The 18,206-nt window shown below is 44.4% G+C and overlaps 1 protein-coding gene across 2 annotated transcripts in view; it reads left to right on the top strand.

Moving 5' to 3' along the window:
• The first annotated feature begins 410 nt into the window (after positions 1-410).
• The window catches only part of LOC134403842 (solute carrier organic anion transporter family member 1C1-like), a 31,598-nt gene continuing 13,802 nt past the window's right edge, over positions 411-18,206 (top strand). The window contains exons 1-8 of one of the 2 annotated variants that reach the window (XM_063134350.1): positions 411-539; positions 5,697-5,838; positions 5,932-6,064; positions 7,094-7,215; positions 8,937-9,083; positions 10,498-10,596; positions 12,789-13,034; positions 14,405-14,569. In XM_063134350.1, coding sequence (XP_062990420.1) covers positions 411-539; positions 5,697-5,838; positions 5,932-6,064; positions 7,094-7,215; positions 8,937-9,083; positions 10,498-10,596; positions 12,789-13,034; positions 14,405-14,569 — 1,183 coding nt within the window. The remainder of the gene's footprint in view (positions 540-5,696; positions 5,839-5,931; positions 6,065-7,093; positions 7,216-8,936; positions 9,084-10,497; positions 10,597-12,788; positions 13,035-14,404; positions 14,570-18,206) is intronic. The other variant, XM_063134351.1, reaches the window with a different exon arrangement.

The following is an 18,206-nucleotide window of genomic DNA, read 5'->3' as shown; positions in this document are numbered from 1 at the left end:
TTTCAGGGCATGTTGTGCTCAGAAGAAATTCCATAACAAAGCACTACATAAAACCAGCAAATTAAAACCTCATTGTACCCCTTAAAATGAGCAACGCCAATGAATCAAAGCACAATAATTAGATGTAGATCAAAATTAAAAAGTCTTACGAAGTCTCTTAAAAGCCAACAATGACAGGACCATACATATTTCCTTGGGAAGGAATTCCACTAATGCAAGACCACCAAGAAGTCTCTGTCCCTGGTATCTCTTGTCAAATATCTCTTATCGGTGGGTCAGAGAACAGTAGCTCAGAAGACAACCTTCATGTTCAGGGGCAGGTTCACATGGCTACAAGAACCTCTTCAGGTAACTTGGTCCTGTCCCATTTATTTTGATGCCTTTCAGATTGATTGAAAGGGAACATTAAGATGGAGAATTCATCCAAAGAAAACACTCAACTCTTCTCGAAAACCACAGTGCTGTCCATCGACAGGTCTTCTTCAAGATCAGAATCTTCTGCTTCGAAGGAAAAAGGAACATTCTGTGGTGGGATGAAGGTATAGTAAAAGCTGGGAATTCTGGAAGCTGCCCTTTTGAAGAACTAACCAATGTCATGTTGCATTAGATTCTTAATACCAGGCATTTTGCACTCTTCCCCCAAATCAAAACAACCCCACAACCCCATCATCTCTCTGTCCATTACAGTGAATGTCCAATATTTGAGTGCCAATGTCATTAGCTGCTTTGAGTACCATTTTCTTGGTAGAAAGGCACGGTAGAAATCAAATGAATGGATAAATAAATAGTCAATGATAGCATTCACATCTGAAGGCCAGCTTCCCAGGCCAGTTTCCTGAGTGTCCCCCAAAAGTTATATATTTCCCTGCTTTGCATGTATACACCAAACCATGCAAACAATCACATTTAGGTGTGTGGTCATCGTTCATTGGTGCATTTCTGAGTTCTCAGACACTCACAATATTAGTCTGCATGTGTGTATGACTGATGGAAGTCACCGAACCTCAGGATATTGTTATGTGTTCCCAGCGAAATGTTCCCATGACAGGACTATGGGGGTTAGTTTCTTTTGTATGAGGAAGTCCCAGAAAACATTTTCAAAGATACAAGAGGAGTGAAATTGGAGGCCAAAAGACATCCCTAGAAGGCAGAAGGTCTCCCAGAAAGCAACTTGGGCAGTCTCTGCCCATGGTTGAATTAACACTTTCAGCTAATCCCAGCTAGTCATTTTTAGGTATCTTTTTCTTTCTGTCTCTTGTAAACTCTCTCTCTCTCTCTCTCTCTCTGTGTGTGTGTGTGTGTGTGTGTGTGTGTGTGTGTGTAGGTAGGATGAAAATGGTCAAAAGTAGAAATAATAATAATAATAATAATAATAATAATAATAATAATAATTTATATAGCACCATCAGTGTACATGGTGCTGTACAGAGTAAAACAATAAAATAGCAAGACCCTGCCGCATAGGCTTACATTCTAATAAAATCATAAGAAAACAATAAGAAAGGGAAGGGAATGCACCAAACAGGCACAGGGGAGAGTAAAAGTATCAGTATAAAAGTAAGGTCAAAATCAAGTTCTAAAAGCTTTAGAAAAAAGAAAAGTTTTGATCTGAGCTTTAAAAACTGTGATTGAACTTGTGGTTCGCAAATGTTCTGGAAGAGAATTCCAGGCATAAGGGCCAGCGATAGAAAATGGACGAAGCCAAGCAAGAGAAGTAGATACCCTTGGGTGGGTAAGAAACATGGTATCTGAAGAGCGAAGAGCACGAGCGGGGCAATAGTGTGAGATGAGAGAGGAAAGATAGGAAGGAGCTAGACTGTGACAAGCTTTGTAGGTCAACAGGAGAAGTTTATATTGGACTCTGAGGTGAATTGGAACAGCAGCAGCAGCAACTTTGAAGCCAATTCAGCTCCAACACCCACCCAAAAAACAACGGAGTTATTTTGCTTATTTGAAGCTGGGGTGAAATTTGTTGCTGCTGTTGGGTGGGCTTATCTTTAGCAGTAGCAACAACTTTTAGAAGTCTTTCAAAAACTTTACTTAGCTGCCACCACAAGCAGCAGAGAAAGCAGCAGTGTTTCCTTTCCGGTGGCCGAACCACTGTTTTCTTTCACCACAATGCCCCAGATGCAGCATTTTTCCAGGGCATTGTGGGATGGGATGTGGAGGGTGTGTGGAAATGGCAGCCTTCTAGTAAAGTTTTTAAAGCTGCAATCCTATGCCTGTTTAGACAGAAATTAACCCTACAATGCCCTGCATTTCCCAGCTAGCATGTCTGCCTAGGGCACGCTGGGAGTTGTAGGACATATTTCTGTCTAAATAGGCATAGGATTGGGGCCCAAGAATAATTTTAAAAGCAGGTTATCACCACTGCTAAAGGTAGGCTGTCCCTAACATGACTCTGACAGCAATTTGAGCCATGCCGTCCCGAAAATGTAGAGAAATGGGCCCTACTTCTGTTGCCCAATTTTTTTTTAGCTCCACCCCAATGTAAATGTGAACAAACTTGATAAAGCAGCTAGTCTGGTATTGAAAAAGTGGGGCAGAAATTCTTAAGCACATGTGAGGCCCCAACTGTGGCTGGCATCTTGAGGACCCGAGAGCACCCAGGCATACAAAAAGCCTTCCTCTCAAAACTCATGCATTGTCTTTGGTGCAATGGATTCATTCTGCAACACACACACGCACACACCACTGAGCTTGCCCGCTGATGTCAATTTCTTTTCCCATCAGCCATTGCTACCCGAATTCCAAGAGTACGGTACACATTGACACGGGGTGGGAGGGATCGAATCTTCTCCAAGCCTCTGGGCAGACTGGCGCTTAACTACATCCTTTGTTTGGAGAATTAAAAGCAAGTTGTGTTCATTAAACTTGCATTACGAGACAAATAAGATCATTCCCCCCTCTGCCTGCTTCAAGGGTAATCCGATTCCCTCATTGAATAAACCTTCAGTAGCAACTGAGCGTTAAGGACACAGCTTATTGCCTCCAAAAATAGACAGACAATCATATTAAAGTGCCAGCAATTTCCCCAGTTTTCCAGGTTTCTCTGAGTTGGATATAGGGTTGTTAATCAAGGAGGGGGGCAGCGTAGACTAGGTGCTATTGTTTTCATTATTTTTCCCACCTCAGCCATTTTTAACAGCCTGTTAAAGATGCTTTTATATAGTATTTTTATTGTGCTTTTATACTGTTGGTTGTTTTATACTTTGATTTGTGTCTGACGGTTTTAACTTTTGTGAACCGCCCAGAGAGCTTCGGCTATTGGGCGGTATAGAAATGCAATAAATGAATAAAATAAATTCATTCGGTGAATTTGACCTTTGGTGAAGATGCACCCAGAAACTGCTGTGCTCCAACCTTGCACCCCCCTCCTTAGCACCACTCCCATGCTAAGAAGTGTTGGGAGTCAGGGCAGAAAATGACAACATTTGAAAGCCTGACCATGGCTTCATCAGGAAGAGAAAACACAAGGCTACTTCATGTATTATTATTATTATTATTATTATTATTATTATTATTATTATTATTATTATATTTCATTTCTATACTGCCCAGTAGCTGAGTCTCTCGGAGCAGTTCGCAACAATTCATAAAAAATGCAAAAATTACGATATTATAATAAAACGTGGTTCCGTATTTTAACATTTTAACATCTTAGTCTTTTAACTTTGCTGTTTTACAACCGTGTTTAAATCTGTATTTTAAATCTCTGTATTGCTGCTTGGTTTTTATTCTGGTTGTACTTTTATATTGTACTTTTATATTGTGTTTTTATATTACGGTTTAAGTTTTATATTTTAAATCGTACTTCGTGGTTTTAATTTTTGTGAACTGCCCCAGACAGCTTCAGCTATTGGGTGGTATAGAAATGCAATCAATCAATCAAATGTTTTAAGATACAAAATTTAAAACAAGTAAATGAAAAGATAAAAACAATTTCAATTCAGTTTCAATAACAGATCTGTTCAAGGTAGCCAACCTAGGTGCCGCATCATATGCTATTAAATCCCTGGGTATAGAGAGCAGTCTTAACGTGGTGCCATAAAGATAACAATATTGGCAGCAGGCAGGCCCCATTTTAATGCAAACTTTCCCAATTTTGCACTTTCGCACCAGTACGCGAACCAAAACTCAGCTATCCTTTCAAAATTGCACTTCTCTGCAATTTGCAAGGATCAAAATCAGTTTTTAAAAATCTGTAGAAAAATGAATATGTTAGGGATCCAATCAAACATGTAGAGGAAAATGCATATGTTAGAGGAAAGTGCACACAAAAATGTGTGGATTGGTTTGAAAATAATGTTCAAAAATCCGTTATGTTAGGAAAATTGCTTGCATATATAAGTGTGCATTAGGCAAAATGGCATGCATTAGGAGAAATGCATATAAAAATGTCTATGAATTTTCATGCACCAAAAAGAAAAAGGAACCCCACCGTTTCAAAGTTTGGGACAAACCATACAAGTTTGTAAATGTTCTCAGAGTTCATGATGAATCAAACTAATTGAGAAACTCCAAGAAACCATAATTGACAGATTTCTCCACTTCTAGGACTTTTATTCTCCCAACATTTTAACAATCTATAAATTTTAAATAACATGGTTTTAAATTTGTAATTTTGCATTGCTGCTGTTTTTATCTGGTTGAGCTTTATATTGTATTTTATATTATGGTTTTATATTGTTGTTTTATACTTTGAATGGTTTTAATTTTTGTGAACCGCCCAGAGAGCTCCGGCTATTGGGCGGTATAGAAATGTGATAGATAAATAAATAAATAAATAAATAGGACGGGGACCTGCATTTATGAAAAAATAGGCCTAGCCTTCACAACAAGTTGGCTCTGTTTTAAATGAATTAATTTAATGTCAAGAATTCATCAGTAGTACAAATCTGCCAATCTGATGTTCTGATATTGCTTGAACAGTGACTTACACTGCAGGTTTTATTTTCTGCACATGATTGCCTTCTGAGTTTTAGATGGGGTGACCATATAGAAAGAAAGAAAGACAGGGCTTTTGCATCTTTAAAAGGGAATTTCAGCAGGTGTCATTTGCATGCATGCAGCACCTGGTGAAATTCCCTCTTCATCGCAACAGTTAAAGCTGCAGGAGCCCTGCCTAGCATGACCAGATACAAAAGAAGGCAGGGCTCTTGCAGCTTTAACAGTTGCGATGAAGAGGGAACTTCACCAGGTGCTGCATGCATGCAAATGACACCTGTTGAAATTCCTTTTCTATACAACTATTAAAGATTTAGAAGCCATGTCCTCCCTGTCACCCTAGTTTTAGGGTAAGCTTTGGAAGAGGTTGATTGTCAGAAATAAAAGTCATGTTAACCCATACATCTCATTAAAGATTGACCTCAGCTTCAGTGTAGCCTGCAACCATCAGAGGAAACTCAACTTTCTCACAGAGCAGTCATAATCAAGTAAGGCTCATTGTGTTCAATGGGATTTATTCCTAGGTAAATGTACATTGGACTGCAGCTGTGCAGTGCAGTCCTAAGCACGTTTCCCCCCTGAAATAAATCCCACTGAGTTCAATGTCACTTTCTAATTAGGGTATTTAGGATTGTAGCCCTGCAACATGTTCCCAGACATGTCTACTCAGAAGTAAGTTGCATTGAATTCAATGGGGCTTACTCACAGGTTGGCATAACATTCTTAAGGACTGCTGTTTTCTTTTACAGATTTTTCTTGGTGCATTGTCATTTGTTTACTTTGCAAAAGCATTGTCAGGAAGTTATCTGAAAAGTACCATTACCCAAATAGAAAGACGGTTTGATATCCCTTCTTCTCTCGTTGGTCTAATAGATGGGAGTTTTGAAATTGGTAAGTGAAGCACCTGGGTATACTTTACAAATGAGAACTGTTGGGGTTTTTTATGGATGTTCTTCTCAGTTATTCTTTCTATGTTTCTTTAAGGGAACCTTTTAATAATAATTCTGGTAAGCTACTTTGGAGCCAAACTTCACAGGCCAAAGATAATCGGAGCTGGTTGTCTAATCATGTCAGTCGGAACGTTTCTGATAGCGATGCCGCAGTTCTTTATGGGGCAGTGAGTACACTGTAATTTGTACTTAAAATTTCAGGAGCAAATCCAATTTTCTTTCCTACAAATTTTACTTTGATTGAACATTAGGAGAAAATTCTTGATTGTAAAAGCAGTTCAACAATGGAAGAAACTGCTGTCTTAGGGCTCATCTACACCAAGCAGTTATTGCACTATGGAAGTGGTATGAAAGCTGTATATAAAAGACAGGAGCCACACTATTGCTTTATAGCAGTATTGAAGTACACTGACGACTATTGGGACCCATGACACATACCATATACCGCTTTCATACCACTTTCATAGTATTATAATCCTGTTTGGCGTAGATGTGTCATGGGCCCCAACAGTTGTCAGTGCACTTCAGTACCGCTATAAAGCAGTAGTGTAGCTCCTGCCTTTTATATACCGCTTTAATAGTGGAATATTCTGCTTGGTGTAGATGAGCCCTTAGAAGGTTGGTGGCCTGTCCCTGGCTGGAGGACTTCAGGTAAAGGTTGGAGAGCCATCTGTTGGGAATACTCTAGCTTTCAATTTCCTGCATATGGCAGGGAGTTACGAAAGACGGCTTACAAAGCACTCTCCAACTATATGATTCTGTGACCGTTTCATTCAAATGTGGCCATTGGCTTCTATGAGCAGTATCCAAACTGACACATGAGTGCTAATATAAATTATGTTGTGCTAGCATAAGGGATTACATCAGCGGTGTGATGGCTTTCCCGGGGAATCCCATCGTGCACGTTAACACTATTGGTGTTCTGCTAGAAGTCCGTTAATTGACTTCAGCACTTGTGCCAACTTGGATGCCGTCCAACTTGGCCAACAAACTGGTGCTAACTGTACACAACTTTGTTCCGGCTATTGCCGCTAGATCAAATTCCCCGAGAAACAAAGATAACATCTGCCCATCCCTAAGCCTTTACATCCTTGTACAGAATCTTAATCATCAGGCCTTAAATAAGTTAAAAGTGTATTTTTCCCCAAACTTTAATAGGTGGGATCCTTGTAAGGAAACTGTTGGTTTTTACACAGCTATAGGTATGAGATATTTTCTTCCTCCACCAATTCAACTGTCAGCATCTCCCCATGTCTGCAGGATCAAAACCAAATACCCGTCTCGGTCTTGGAAAGATCTCAGGCAAAACTCCATGCAGGTAAGAAGAGTCTTTAATTAAGACGATGACATAGTTTGTAATAGGGCTGTGCAGGGATCCCCCAATCCACGGGGAATGATCCGGAGCACTTGAAGCAGCCCCGGTCCACCTTGGGGCTGCCCGGGGGTTTCCAATTCACCTTGGAGCTGCCTCATGGGCTCCAAATCTGCCTCGGCACCGAAGCTGAGGCAAAATTCGGACACTCTGAGGCGACTTGGAGTTATCTGGGTGCCCAGCTGCACAGCTGGCACCCAGAAAACTCTTCCCATTTACCTGGTGCCTCTGCCGTCTGCCGCCACGGATGGCGGAGGCACCAGGTAAGCCCCCCTCCCCCTCCCACACTTACCTGCATCTGCCACTGCTGCTGGCTTGCGTCCAGTGGCTTCTACTCGAGGACGCTGAAGGCCAGAAGCAGGCCATGTCCTTGAGTGGAAGCCGCCGGACAAAAGCCAGCGGTGGTGACAGCGGATGCAGGTAAGTGGGGAAGGGGGGAGGGGCACTTACCTGCTGCCTCCGTTGCCACCACCATCTTTCTTCTGGCAGCTTCCGGTGCCGCTGGAAATGAAAGGGAGTAAAAAAAAAATCTGCAGGAGCTATACTAGAGTGACCAGATACAAAAGAAAGCATTGCTCCTGAAGCTTTAACTGTTGCGATGAAGAGGGAACTTCACCAGGTGCTGCATGCATGCAAATGACACCTACTGAAATTCCCCTTTCAGTACAACTGTTAAAGATACAGGAGCCCTGTCCTCCTTTTCATATGGCCATCCCAATTTAGCATTTTAAAATGTTGTTGTATCCTGTCGGTTTTGATTTGGCCTTATAGCTGTTATGTTTTAGCTCCAGATCAGCCTTCCCCAACCTGGTCCCATCCATATGAACTGGACTACGTTTCCCATCATATCCACCCATGCTGGCTGGGGATGATGGGCCTTGTTTCCCAACCTCTCTTGAGCACGCCAGCTTGAGGAAGGATACTCTAGATTATTTCATTGTCATAAGTGGCGTATCAAGAAATTGAACCAAACTAATATTAAAGCAAGGAGTCTTTTCAGCAGTTTCTTATCCCTTTTGTTTTACTAAGTGGGAAAAAGTATGTGTGCGTTATGAGTCTCAGGCCTTAGCTAGACCTACCTTTTGTTCTGACAGAGGAGGGGAGATCTCATGTTGGGATTAACACAAGATCTCTGCCCCGTTTACATGTAAGGTGCGACGACCTCAGGAAGAGAGGTGTCATGCCCGCCATTTTTATTTTTTAAAGAGGATGTAGCGCACGAATGCTTGTGCGCTAAAAGTAAGTCTTTTTAAAATTTTATTTATTTATTTATTTATTATTGCATTTCTATACTGCCCAATAGCCAAAGCTCTCTGGGCGGTTCACAAAATTTGGTTTCCCCACTCTCCCCACCCTAACCCCGATGGGTGCGGAAATGGGCCAGACGTTCCGCAATTTTGGGCTCAGCCTGAGACCGCAGAAAAACTGGGCCCAAAGGGGAAGACTGTATCTCGGGGCAAGGGAGGGGTGATCCCTCCCTGATCCCGGCATCCCCTGTGCATCATCTGGATGCACAGGGACGATCCCGGGGTTCGCCCTGGGATATAGCCTGGTCTAGCTAAGGCCTTTATAAGCAATGGTGGGGATTGCAAGGGGGAAGGAGGAGCTGTGTGTGTGTGAATGGTGTCAGAATACAACCCACAGTTTCCTTCGGTTTGTGTGTACAGGGTGTGAAAAGGAAGCTGGAATTTCCATGTGGATCTATGTTTTGCTGGGTAATCTACTGCGTGGAATAGGGGAAACGCCAATTCAGCCCTTGGGAATTGCATACATCGATGATTATGCCACTGAAGAGAGTGCAGCCTTTTACATTGGTATTGTTTTCCTTTAAAAAATAAGGAATCTCTCTCTCCTTTCCTTCTGTTTCTTCTCTCTCTCTCTCTCTTTCTCACACACACACATTCTCCTTATCATACTACTAGTTCTTCACTTTTTATAAGAGCATAAAGATAGGGTGACCATATGAAAAGGAGGACAGGGCCCCTTTATCTTTGCATAGAAAAGGGAATTTCAGCAGGTGTCATTTGTATATATGGAGAACCTGGTGAAATTCCCTCTTTATCACACCAGTTAAAGCTGCAGGTGCCCTGCCCTCTTTTAAATCTGGTCACTCTAGTATAGATCCTGCAGCTTTAACTATTGTGATGAAGAGGAAATTTCACCAGGTTCTCCATATATACAAATGACACCTGCTGAAATTCCCTTTTCTATGCAAGTGTTAAAGATACAGGAGCCCTGTCCGCCTTTTCATATGGTCACCCTACGTAGGCCACACTTTTCAGGCTAGACACCAGGCAAGCAACCATGCATAGAACGTTCCATAATTGTGTGTGTGCCAACACTGCAAAGTCCCTAACATCAACCCTATAAGCTAGCTCGATTTTCTCAGTCTCATTCTATAGCGGGTGGACTGGAGGACGCAGAGGGAGATTGGCGTAAGTCTACCTAGTGGTTTCACCAGGTTCTCCATATATACAAATGACACCTGCTGAAATTCCCTTTTCAATACAACTGTTACAGGAGCCCTGTCCTCCTTTTCATATGGTCACCATAGTCACTGCAGAATCCAGACCTTTTTGGGGGGCTCAATGGACTCCCAGTGAGCGTCTGACTCAGCGCGCATTTGTGGGCTGAGATGCAGGGCTTATCCTGAAATCCGGGAACATTTTCCCCACCCCCAACATGTAAATGAAAATGTCCACAAATTGTGTGGTGCAACTTGCATGATTTACGCAAATTTCAGCCCCGAATTGTGTAACGTATGCAAACTGCGCCCTCTATCTGTGCAAATTACGCAAATTATAGCTGAAATTTGCAGAAATCACACAAATTGCACCTGCAGTGTAGGCACATTTCCATTTATGGAAATGAGCTGAAGTGTAGGGGGACTGAGCTGATGAAAGCTTGGTGAGCTCCCACCCCACATGCACACCCAGACAGATACCTCCTACATTGTTACGTCAGACCAAAAGCATATTTAGGATAGGCAGGGAATTGGTGACTGCCCCAAGATCATCCATTGAGTTTCATATGTGAGTGGCACTTGGAACCCAAGTCAAAGTGCAAGAGTACAGAATTCGAGCATAACGTATGAAGACACTGGGCTTTTCTTCTTTCTTTGTTTTTAACCAGTTGCCCTCCTTCTCTTCCTGCACCTCTGCCTTATTTTCATTCCAAAGGTTTCCCCCCCCCCTTGCAACTAACATGCCCTTCTGTGTTCCTTTTCAGGATGTGTGCAGACAGTGGCCATTATAGGTCCCATATTTGGCTTTCTTTTGGGCTCTTTGTGTGCCAATCTGTACGTAGATATTGGCTTCGTAGACATGGGTGAGTTGAACCAGTCTTCCGACATCTGTTTGCATCGCAACGTGCAACTGGCACGAGCAATTTCATTATCCATATCTACAGGGCTGCATCACTGCAAAGCAGTTCCTACAAATTAGGGGTGGGCAATACCTGGCCTGCTCCCCCCCCCCATTACTGCCATCAAACTGTTGAATTTTGGTAGTGTGGCAACAGCAGGGGAAAAAACCCTGCACCTTGTTTTAATGTTGTATCACTCTCTTCAGGTCTTCTGGGAGTTCAGTTTGCCTTTAAAACAACAAGATGCACACTCACCTTATGCCTTGTTTTTCAGTGGAAACACAGAGTTCATTTTGCAACCACGCTGCCAACATTTGTAGCAATTCAGTGGCACAGTGGTGGATTGGGGGATGATTTCAGTGGTTGGTGTGTGTGTGTGTGTGTGTGTGAAAATGGGCCCCTGGACCCTCCAAAATTGCACACCCCTGTAATAACACATGTATAAAAATGTGGCCAGTCAAAGAAAATGGATGAAGGTGCATAATCCTCACTTACAGGATTGGACTAAAGTACTTAAGCCCACTTCTTAAATTATCTTAAATTCTCAGAGGGCTGGAGAATGGCCCTATATATCAGATTCAGCATACCTACACGATTCTTAGTCCTTGATGCTGCTGTTTACACACAGATCATGTACCAGTCAGTCAATGCATGTAGAAATGGATGGATGCATACACTGATGAGATCAAGCTGCTGGTGCCGTCCTTCTCTACACCCAACTTCCATCCATTTGAGCTCTTATCTGCACAGGGGTGGACTCACATACCCACATGCACGCTCCTTGCCAGAACCCAAATAGAATGTCAGGCTAGGGTCTCTCTCTTTCTTTGCTCCACATTATTCAGACATGCTTGTAAACAACCATGTAGAGATTGGTGTGGCTATTCATAGAATCACAGAATCATAGAATAGCAGAGTTGGAAGGGGCCTACAAGGCCATCGAGTCCAACACCCTGCTCAATGCAGGAATCCACCCTAAAGCATCCCTGACAGATCGTTGTCCAGCTGCCTCTTGAAGGCCTCTAGTGTGGGAGAGCCCACAACCTCACCAGGCAACTGATTCCATTGTTGTACTGCTCTAACAGTCAGGAACTTTTTCCTGATGTCCAGCTGGAATCTGGCTTCCTTTAACTTGAGCCCGTTATTCCGTGTCCTGCACTCTGGGAGGATCAAAAAGAGATCCTGGCCCTCCTCTGTGTGACAACCTTTTAAGTATTTGAAGAGTGCTATCATGTCTCCCCTCAATCTTCTCTTCTCCAGGCTAAACATGCCGAGTTCTTTCAGTCTCTCCTCATAGGGCTTTGTTTCCAGACCCCTGATCATCCTGGTTGCCCTCCTCTGAACACGCTCCAGCTTTTCTGCATCCTTCTTGAATGCAGGGGGCTGCCTTCAGTGCGCTGCGTTGGTGCCACTCTGCCGCCAACCCCTGTGGTATCGCTGTTGTGGGTAGTGGCAAATAATCCCCACTGGAGGAAGCAGCGTAGGCTTTCCTGCAGCCCGCACTCTGCCATGGCTTCCAGTGTCCAATGAGCAGGAAAAGTAGGGGTAAGTCCCTGACCTTTCTTCTGCACATCTTCAGCTCTTTGCACCGGAGTGGCTCCGAATCAGTTGCTGCATCACATAGCCGATGCAGCACAGATTCGGAGTGACCCCAGGGCAAAGATGTCATTTAGACAGCCCCTAGCTTGATTTCATTCAGGTTTCCATTCCCCATTCCCCAGCCCTTTAGGTTTGTTTCATCCTACATCTGCATCAGATTGTGATCATTATTATGACTATTATTTTAGTCTACACAAAACACACACACACACACACACAGAGAGAGAGAGAGAGAGAGTTTTGCAAGTGATTTTCCCCATTAAATAAATTGTTTTTGTGTGCACTTTTCAAAGCATACACCTTTTGGAAAACATTTTTTCAAATGTCCGCATTTTTGTGTGTGCACTTTTTTTTTCCATTTGCAAACTGTATTACAAACTTTGGGAAGGTACAGATTTTGATTTCTACCTGTGCTCTTGATTGTAGTTAGGTTTGGGATGTCGGGATTTGTTGAGTTCGCATTGAAATGTGAACCAAACAAATTTATCACCTTAGTACTATGTAAACCCTCCTGCGAACATTCTATTGATAACGGAAATGTTCATTTCTTTCCCTAGACAGCATAACCATAACTCATAAGGACGCCCAGTGGGTAGGAGCTTGGTGGCTTGGTTATTTAATAGCAGGAGTCATCAGCATCCTTGCCGCCATCCCTTTCTGGTTCTTACCAAAGCATCTTCCAAGGCCAGAGGCCCGAAAGGACTCCAGCACTTCCTCCGAGCAATCCAAATTCATCATGGAAGATAACAGAGAACGTGGCGTCAACTACCAAGAGCAAGTCAGGTTTCTCGAGATGGCTAAAGGTGAGGCCATCTGGCTGGTTAATTGACACATATTTCAGGCTTTTGATCTAGCTTTCATTTCAACTGACTTTGTCATTGTCTCAGCTCATGGTAGTAGTCACAGGATTACTGGACCTTCAGGGAAGTCAACAAAGAACCATGTCATCCCATGAAGGGGTGGCCATCATCCCATATCGAGTGCTTGGTTTAATGGCTTGCCCAATAAGACATATGCACAATGGTGGATTGGATCCAGACTTGGTCAGAGTAAACCCACTGAAATGAATGGGATATTACTCAAGACCAGCTAAAGTCCCCTTGAATTCAATGGTTCTACTCTAAGCACTACTAAATCTGGACCCCACCCTTTGCAAGGATTTTCACTAGGAAAACAATTTTGCATGATAGAATCATAGAATCATAGAATAGCAGAGTTGGAAGGGGCCTACAAGGCCATCGAGTCCAACCCCCTGCTCAATGCAGGAATCCGCCCTAAAGCATCCCTGACAGATGGTTGTCCAGTTGCCTCTTGAATGCTTCTAGTGTGGGAGAGCCCACAACCTCACCAGGCAACTGATTCCATTGTCATACTGCTCCAACAGTCAGGAAGTTTTTCCTGATGTCCAGCTGGAATCTGGCTTCCTGTAACTTGAGCCCATTATTCCATGTCCTGCACTCTGGGAGGATTGAGAAGAGATCCTGGCCCTCCTCTGTGTGACAACCTTTTAAGTATTTGAAGAGTGCTATCATGTCTCCCCTCAATCTTCTCTTCTCCAGGCTAAACATGCCCAGTTCTTTCAGTCTCTCTTCATAGGGCTTTGTTTCCAGACCCCTGATCATCCTGGTTGCCCTCCTCTGAACATGCTCCAGCTTGTCTGTGTCCTTCTTGAATTGTGGAGCCCAGAACTGGACACAATACTCTAGGTGAGGCCTAACCAGGGCCGAGTAGAGAGGAACCAGTACCTCACGCAATTTGGAAGTTATACTTCTATTAATGCAGCCCAAAATAGTGTTTGCCTTTCTTGCAGCCATATCGCACTTTTGGCTCATATTCAGCTTGCGATCTACAACAATTCCAAGATCCTTCTCATTTGTAGTATTTCTGAGCCAAGTATCCCCCATCTTGTAACTGTGCCTTTGGTTTCTATTTCCTAAATGTAGAACTTATTTTTTTTATTATTATTTATTTATTTATTTATTTATTACATTTCTATACCGCCCAATAGCCGGAGCTCTCTGGGCGGTTCACAAGAATTAAAACCATTCAAAGTATAAAACATTAATGGTTTATCCCTATTAAATTTCCTTCTGTTGTAGATAGACTTCCACCATACCTGTTTTCCAATATCTTTGTCAACCATGAGCGACCATTTTGTTTTGTTTTGTTCCAGATTTTCTGCCTTCACTGAAGAGCCTCTTTGCGAATCCGGTTTACTTTTTATATCTCTGCTCCAGCATCATCCAGTTCAATTCCCTGATTGGCATGGTGACATACAAGCCAAAATACATTGAACAGCAGTTTGGGCAATCATCTTCGAAGACAAATTTTGTCATAGGTATGGCACAGGGACAATGTAAATACCACTTTCTGCAGGGTTCTGTGAATGGAGCATCAGTATGGAAGGAACCTAGGGCATTACTAGACGAGGCCTTAGCGTGCCTTCTTACCCGGTTTCCCTGCTGTGCGTCCAGATGACGCACAGGGGAATCCGGAGACAGGCCGCGCTGAGGCCTGGTCTTACGCGCCATAAGCCAATGTGCTTATGGAGCGCTTTTTCCCCAGCTCCGGCCTCAGGCTGGGGCTGGGGAAAGTGTGGAGACTTCCGCGGCTTTTCGCGGCTCCTCACTTACTCGCGAGGAGCCGCGAAAAGCCGCGGACCTGCCTGGCACAGCGCTCATATGAGCGCTGTGCCCATCGGCGGGGGGGGGGAAGAGAGGGGAGGGCGAAGGATGGCAGGGTGGGTGGCACGAGGGAGGGAGGGCGAAATCGCGGCGCATGGCGCGATCTCGCCCTCCCTCCCCCGTGCCACCCACCCTGCCATCCTTCACACACACCCCCGGTAAAAATAACCAAAACAACCGGACTTACCAGTCCGACGTCTTCAGGCCGCACCCAGCCCCTTTAAAATAAATTAAAAAATGGCGGACGCTGCAGGGACGCGACGTCCCTGCACGTCCGACGTCTGGAACCCTGGGTGAGGCGCGCTAATGTTAGCGTGCCTCGGCCCCACCTCCCTGCCGGCATAAGCAGTGATGCCCTCCAGATGTTTTGGACTGGCGCTTCAATAACCTTCATCAATGGTCAAGAATTATGAGAGTTGTAGTCCATATCACTTGGAGGACACCAGGCCGTCTGCCCTTGATGTGAAGCAAAATTGCAAGGCAAATGTGTAGTTTCCTGATTGGGCCAAACATAAGAAGAGTTTTAAGGGAAGCAAAATAATGTCTATGAGGTAAGTGAGATTTAGTCAGGGAGTCCTGCCCATCCTGAAATAGGTCAGTTGCCTGTGCTTGCACTTCCTCTGAAGGAACTGGAGTGCTACTAAATCCATCTTTGTCATTAGTGGCTCAGGTGGCTTTTGTGTCTACTGGCATGTCTAGGCCTAGGGACTGGAGGGGGAGGATCTCGTGATATGGTGATCGCGAGATCCTCCCCCTCAGTCTACACGCAGCGTGCGACATCCTGGGAGGAAGAGGACTTCGCGAAGAGGACTTCGCCTTTTTGGGATTTTTGTTTTGTTTTGTTTTTGAGATGAGCGCTCAAGCACTCCAGTGAAAAGTGAGTGTTTTTTTTAAAAAAAAAAACACCTCCCACTCCACCCTTGATGGGTGTGGGCCCCGTGCCCGGTTCCTGGCTCCTCGCGGTTACTCACGAGGAGCTGGGACGAAACAGGGACAGAGGCCCACACCTCCCACAGTCTCGGGATCATCCTGACACTGTGGGAAAAGTCAAGATAAAAGTGGTGCCCGTTATCCCAGGGCAAGGGAGGGAACATCCCTCCCTGTACCCGGGATGCCCTGTGCATCATGTGGGCACACAGAGATGATCCTGGGGTGATCCCCGGGATATCGCCCCATCTAGCCATGCCCTAGGAGTCCCTTTTACCACCTTCAGCTGGTTTGCCACCCGCTATGGCTGTTCCTAGACCATAATAGCTTGGTCACAATATTTCAAGCATTGATAGCCTCAAGTTTGGATTTTTTTCAATCGGCTCTAGGTGGGGTTACATTTGGGCCTGGTCTGGAAGCTGCAACTGCTGTAGAAATCAACTGCAAGGCTCAGAACTCTGGCCTTTTTTCAACAGCAGGTTACACCTCTGCTAAAAGAACTACACTAGCTGCCAGTAAGCTACCAGGACGAGTTTAAGGGTGTATTGTTAACATACAAAGCCCTAAACAACCGGACCAAGTTAAATTAGGGATTGCCTCACCCCTTATGTCTCTACTTAGTTCTTACAGTACCAATGCTGCATGCTCCTGAGGTTCTCATATTCCCAAATGTGTTACGATTGCCAGATATGCGAAGTCATGCTTATTCCATCCCATTTCCATTAAGAGTTTGTGATAAAAAATAATAATCCATAGGTAAATTGATTTTTTGTGCACATTTCCCCCCAATGTACTCATTTTGTCATGCATTTTTCAACGTAGGCATATTTTCCAAAATAAGTTTACATTGCTGAATTGCGGTTTTGCTGGAGACACACTTCCCCCAAATCTTGGCCCTGTCTACACACCGTTCCGAAGGTGCCCCGAAGCCACTTGAGGGCGCCCTGAAAATGCTCGTGTAGCACATACCTTAACCGTCCCCAGAAGAGGTGGAGGAGGAGGCGTGCTTCGGCAACGCAGACTGCGGGCGGGCTGCTCCAGGCTCCGTTTCCCTTTAGCCAGCAGGCCCTGCGAGAGCTCCCAGCAGCGGTGCTGGGTCGTGGGAGGGCAGAGAGCGGACGGGCGAGGAAAGGGGAGGGCACCTCCCATGCCCCCGGGACCGCGCAGGGGCCGCCGCCGCCGCCGCCCCTTTCCTCGCCCGTCGGCTCTCTTCCCTCCCACGACCCAGCACCGCTGCTGGGAGCTCTCGCAGGGCCTGCTGGCTAAAGGGAAATGGAGCCTGGAGCAGCCCGCCCGCAGTCTGCGTTGCCGAAGGACGCCTCCCCCTCTGCCTCTTCTGGGGACGATTAAGGAACATGCTACACGAGCGTTTTCGGGGCGCCCTCAAGGGGCTTCGGGGCGCCTTCGGAACGGTGTGTAGACAGGGCCCTACACTCTCCATGTACACTTTCCCCATATGTGTACAGGCAGGGCTCCTGCAGTTTTAACTGTTGTGATGAAGAGGGAATTTCGCCAGGTGCTGCATGCATCCAAAGGACACCTGATAAAAAAATCCAATTTTCTATGCAGCTATTAAAGATACAAGAGCCCTGTCCTCCTTTCCATATGTTCACCCTAGGCAACTCTGTTTTGGCTCACTGGCAGTAAATCCATAAAAAAAAACCACCACCACCCCCCAAAAAAATCTTGCTGGAATAAATATCTGAGCTATCCCTACTTGAGCTGCTCTATTTTGGGGGAGAACTCAAGTAATTGCTGAGTTAATCCAAAGGAAGCTTCGGGGAACTTTCTCATCTCTAGCTTCTGGCAGTTTCTATTCCTTCCTGAATCCATCAGCTAGGACACTGTCACAGAAATAGAAGGCCTCCTGTTATCTGGTGGAAGGATCTACGCCAACTGGTTTTTATATTTACGCCAATTTTGGCCCAAGGTCTGCCAGTTGCCAGCAACTTATCAGCTGTGCTTGTTCCTGGAAAATAGAAGCTAGAATTTCCTGGCATGCCACCTCTTAAACTGTAATCTGCGAGCTCTGTTTAAGAGGAGAAAAAGCACTCAAAAACCGTTCTTACCTATAACACAGTGCCCTCCATTGTACTTCAAGCTTTTTTTTTTTTTAAATTATAGGGCTAAGCCTTTAGCTATGTGTGAAATGATTTAAAATTGTGCAAAGCAGAGGAAGTACCATTTGTGAAGAATATGCGAAAGGTTAATTGCTGTTACTATGCCATAATAATAATAATAATCATAATAATAATAATAATAATAATAATAATAATAATGCAAGTCACCAAAAATAGGTCCAGATAACCTCTCCTTTTGGCATCAGGGGGAGAATAGGCAGAGAGAGGAATGGAGCCCTTCAGT

Source organism: Elgaria multicarinata, chromosome 9 (assembly GCF_023053635.1).
Source record: "Elgaria multicarinata webbii isolate HBS135686 ecotype San Diego chromosome 9, rElgMul1.1.pri, whole genome shotgun sequence".
In the NCBI taxonomy this organism is placed as follows: Eukaryota; Metazoa; Chordata; class Lepidosauria; order Squamata; family Anguidae; genus Elgaria; species Elgaria multicarinata.
The sequence above is the reverse complement of the archived record's forward strand: the minus strand, read 5'-3'. Positions and strand labels throughout refer to the sequence as shown.